At 54.1% G+C, this 4671-nt stretch overlaps 1 protein-coding gene across 1 annotated transcript in view; it reads right to left on the reverse strand.

The window, feature by feature from the left end:
- Positions 1-2573: 2573 nt before the first annotated feature.
- Positions 2574-4671, reverse strand: part of PTK7 (protein tyrosine kinase 7) — a gene marked incomplete at both ends in the record, with an annotated part of 4972 nt that continues 2874 nt past the window's right edge. The window contains 6 exons of the mRNA XM_010074431.1: positions 2574-2578; positions 2810-3034; positions 3333-3460; positions 3822-3972; positions 4236-4385; positions 4536-4662. Coding sequence (XP_010072733.1) covers positions 2574-2578; positions 2810-3034; positions 3333-3460; positions 3822-3972; positions 4236-4385; positions 4536-4662 — 786 coding nt within the window. The remainder of the gene's footprint in view (positions 2579-2809; positions 3035-3332; positions 3461-3821; positions 3973-4235; positions 4386-4535; positions 4663-4671) is intronic.

The following is a 4671-nucleotide window of genomic DNA, read 5'->3' on the forward strand; positions in this document are numbered from 1 at the left end:
CAGCCAAGGGCAAACCCATCACAGGTAACCGCAACAGGAATCCCACTGCCCATCATTTCCGTCAAGGGGTATTGTATGGCAGCGTGTGTACACGTCTGCTTCCAATGTAGGTGTAGCAGTGCACCAGCACATCCTGGGAAGGTCTGGCCACGGTGACAAGGGACTGTGGCTTTGTTACAGGTGGGCTTGCAGCTGTGGAGACTGAGATAATCTGACTTAAGTGCCAAGGCTACTGACAGTTGTCCTCTCTCACATGCTGGAGTAACATTTGCATAGTAAAAAACCCACCGTCTACCCTATACATCAAAGCTAAATGCTACTTACACTCTCCCTGGTTTTCTGCTAATTATTAGCAAGACGGTTGGACCCTGTGCTGTCTGCGCTCATGATACAGTTTCTCAAGACTACGAGCTTGAAGCCAAGAGGATAACACCAGACAACTGCTGCAAACATGCCAAGAAAATACTGAAGGCTGCAGAATGAGTATGCTGCCGCTGACAGCACCAGCGGGCAGCAACAACACGACACGACACTTTTGAGAACAGACATCCCCATGTTTCCCAGAGCTTTGACAAGACAGCCAACAACAAAGGGACCACAAAAATGACCAGGAAGTTTAACTGATGTATTCAGCAGTTCAGAAGGGAATGAAGTGTAGAGGAGCTGTCTGCTTTGCCCACCTCCCTGCAACACCCAAGAATCTCCTGGAGAAAGAGACACAGCCATATTGCCCTGGAGAAATTAAAAAAAAAAGCAGGTCAGACAGAGGGACGCTGAGAGCAAGCACCGTCATTACAGAGGACGTGGCATGCCAAGGACGTGACCCTGGAAGGTGACTAACTTGTTAGGGCTGTATTGATCCCCAGGAAATCCACAGGAAAGATCCACTGCAAATCCATAGGAAGGTCAAATCTGTCTGGATCCTGAGGGCACGGGAAAAGTCTGCAGGTGGTCAGGCAGGGAGTACTTGACTTGAGGTAGGAGCTGAGATACTTCAGGTCACCCAGCTAAAGAGGGATCACATCAAAAGGATGAAAAGAGGCAAATCTTTGAAGACACAGTGAAGGGGGTGACAGCAAACACAAACCACTTCTCTGGAGGGGCTACAGAAGTACCAAAAAGGAATGTAGACATCTGGGCAGCTGTGTCTGCTTGTAGCAGTGAGGATGCATCTCGCTGACAGCTACCCTGGTTCCAAATGAAGGGGATAAGAAGAGGCAAACTCTGGCAGAGTAAGAAGAAAAAAAATATAATAAAGATAGGCCAAAATAAAAATCTGAGACTACCTCCAAAAAGATTAAAACAAATCCTTTCACAGCAAGAGCTGATGGTGGTGACAGCAGCAGAACACTAAGCTGCCGAGATACTCCCTGCTCCCAGGAGGTTCCCCACAGCCAGACTTCTCGAGGTTTGGCTCTGTTCAAAGTACCAGTACAAGAGGAAAAACAGGAGACAAACCCAGCAGTGATGTTCTGCCAGGACCTCACAGCAACCCCCACGTGGCTGTGTGCTGGAGAACTGGGAGGAGGAAGCATGATGTCTGCCTGGGCAGTGGTGTGGGGGAGATCCTGGGAATTATAAGTGCAGCAAATCAACTGCACCCCATCACTTACAAGCCCTTCTGGTACCAGTGATGCAAAGACAACCATGATGTCAGGAGAAAGCTGAAACAGCTTTTGGAGACGAAAATGATGCCCAAAGAGATCTCTTGGGTTCACTGAAGGACTCACATAGCTCATGCAGAATGGGGACCCAGCTTAGTCTATTTGCAAGGTCTCATGGAAACAGCTGTTAAAAAGCAGCTCAGCTGCCACAGGACAGGAGGGGACATCCTCCAATGGACACACAGAAGGTAGGAATCAGGATAATACAACGTGCTGCCAACATGGAAGTGACGCTGCTGGCAGCTGTTTGCCAAAGCCGCCAACGTAGCTAGCAGCAAAGGTCCAGGCCAGCTGTGGCCAGCTGTGGCCAGCTGCAGAGGCACAGTGAGCACTGGGAGGTTCAGCCAGAGATACAACATGAGGCCTGGGTAAAGCAACCTTGATGTCCCACCCGCAGCGGTGGGCTCAGCCCTGAGCTGCCTGCTCTCTTTCCAGAGCAAGCTCTGTGGGACAGAGAACTGGAGCCAGTGGCACAGCTGGGAAGAGGACACAGCACAGCTGTGTCATTCAGCAAAGCTGGATGCACCGAGTCCTGTCTGGGGCTCCCCATCTCAGAAAGGAGACGGTGCAACCAGAACAGGCACTTGCAGGAACGATCAGACATACTGAAGAGCTGTGTGTAGCAGCACAGAGCAGAGCTGATAGGTGACAAGCTTGAAAAGCAAAGAGGAAAGAGTTTTTAGAGAACCTGTCCTGAAGTCCCTGATGGAGGATGCTGTAGATGCTCAAAGCTTATATGGGTTTCAGAGATAACAGAGTGAGTTCACAGCAGAGTTCAGGGCTGTTCTGGGAAAAGTCAGGAGCTGCTGCACTGTGATTTGAATAGGCTGGCAGAGTACTACGATTTCATTATATCGCAATAGTGATATTCCCCTCCCCTTGGCAAAGAGTGTCTGTGGTGTCACGTACAGGTCCTGGAAAGAAGGAGCAACACATAACTCAGCAGACAGACATGCCCACAATGCGGGGCTACGATGCAGGCTTCACACTGACTTCCCTATTTCTCACCTGGCAGCAGGTCTCTGCCACCAACCATAGACAAGAGCAAGAGACCCCAAGGGTAAGGAGCTCCCTGTTTCCTGGGAGCTCCCTGCCCCTCAGCCCCTCCAGCCCAGGAGTAAGGAGCCAGCAAGTGAAGCCCCCACCCCCCAGGGTGCTGGCCTCACCATTCAGACACTCCATTTCAGGCTCCTCGCCCTCCGGGTGCTTCTTCAGCCTCTTGGCTTTTCTCCGCTTCTTACAGTAGAACATCAGCCCCAGCACGATAATAATGTAGGCAACGGCCGCCCCCACCGAAAGCCCGATGGTCTGGATCATCTTATAGGGTGTGTGGCTGCCAGGTCCCTCATTCTCTTCCGTTGCTGGCTTGTCTGTGGGGCAGACAGCACCAAACCCATCAGGGTGAGGAGGGATTTCCCAAATCCCGCTCAGGAACATGCTGGAGGAATGAGAAAAACCCTCCCCGCTGCTGTGGCTGCCTTCTCATCCACGCGTGGAGCACTGGGCACAGCACACCACACTGCATCCCAGGAGGCATGGACGCAGCCGTGACTCCCTAGCAGGCGTGACCTGACGTCAGGGCAGCACCCACCAGTGGGGCCAGAAGGAAGGCACAGAGCCCGGGGAGATGCCAGGAGGCCATGTCCTGACATTGGGCACCTCCCTTACCTACAACATATAGGAAGGCCTCCCGGTGTTTGATGTTGCAGCTGTTGCCGGCAATACAGGTGTATTTTCCAGAGTCCTCGGTGGTGACATCGTAAATCACCAGGGAGCCATTGGGCATGATCTGAATCCTGCCAAGCACACAGAGCCCTTTGCAAGCACCGGAGGGCAGAGGCAGGCTCAGGGAACCTGCAGCTCCATCTCTCCAACATGCCTCAGCCTCAGCCCCACGTCCCCAGTGCAATCATCTTGAATCTTAGCGTGTGCAACACTCAGGAACAAATAGGCTGCAGCACAGCTGCAGCATGTTAGGCTGTGGCAGAAGGGGTAGCCCTGGGGCCAGGAGAGCCCAGGCCCTGGGACACAGAGACAACTGACTGTGTGCCCCCCAAGCTGGGAACCCGAGACTGCGCCATCGGCACCCAACACAGTGGGTAGGCATGGAGAGCACCATGCTGTGCCGCATTTCAGTTTGGAATGGAGGCTGTGTACCTGGGCAGGAGCTTGCCAGGATCCAAAATCTTGTCCTTCCCTTTCCACTGGATGTGAGGCACAGGGTCTCCCTCTGCCTGGCACTGGAACATGGCTGTGTGGCCCTGGTACACCGTCGTTGGCTCTGGCTCTAGCTTGAAGGTGACGTAAACTGAAGGCAGAGAGGCCGACACAAACATTGGCAGTTCCTGAGAACGGTGCTGAGCTCCCACAAGGGAGCAAGGCCAGCACTGGCACAGTGGCACATGCTCTCTCGGGCTGCATGCAAAGCACTGACAAACCAGACACTCAAGTGCCACAGGGCAGAGCTCAGGGTCTCTCCGCCGGGTCATGCCAGCTGGGTGCCCCCCCCAGGCAAACCCACTGCAAGGCCAGCACAGCAGGAAACCCGCCGGCGTGCCAGAGAGCCCTCACCTGCTACCACGAGCTGCACGGTGGCACGGATCTCGCCCTGGGGGCGGTTGGAGGCGATGCACGTGTAGTTTCCTGAGTCGCTCCTGCTCACCTTGTGGAAGGACAAGATGCCGGCATTGTGGCTGACGTGGGATGGCAGGCTGCTCCCATCTGCAGGAGGTGAGAAGAAGGGATGCAGCCGTCACACGCGAAGCACCGTGCCACGCGGCGGCTGATTCCCCCATGTCGGGTGTGGGCCCATGCAGAGTTCCTGGGGGCCCCAGGTCAGAAACAGACGTATGGCATCCAAGTCCCCCTTACCTGTCTTTGTCCACTGGATGGTGGGTTTTTCCCGGCCAGTGGCTGAGCAGGACACAGTAACCTCCTTATCAAACTCCATGCACTGCAGTGGCTGGGGCGGGGGGGTGAAATTCCGGTTCTTTCCACACTGAAGATG

This window comes from Pterocles gutturalis, unplaced genomic scaffold (genome assembly GCF_000699245.1).
Source record: "Pterocles gutturalis isolate BGI_N339 unplaced genomic scaffold, ASM69924v1 scaffold20122, whole genome shotgun sequence".
NCBI classification, from domain to species: Eukaryota; Metazoa; Chordata; class Aves; order Pterocliformes; family Pteroclidae; genus Pterocles; species Pterocles gutturalis.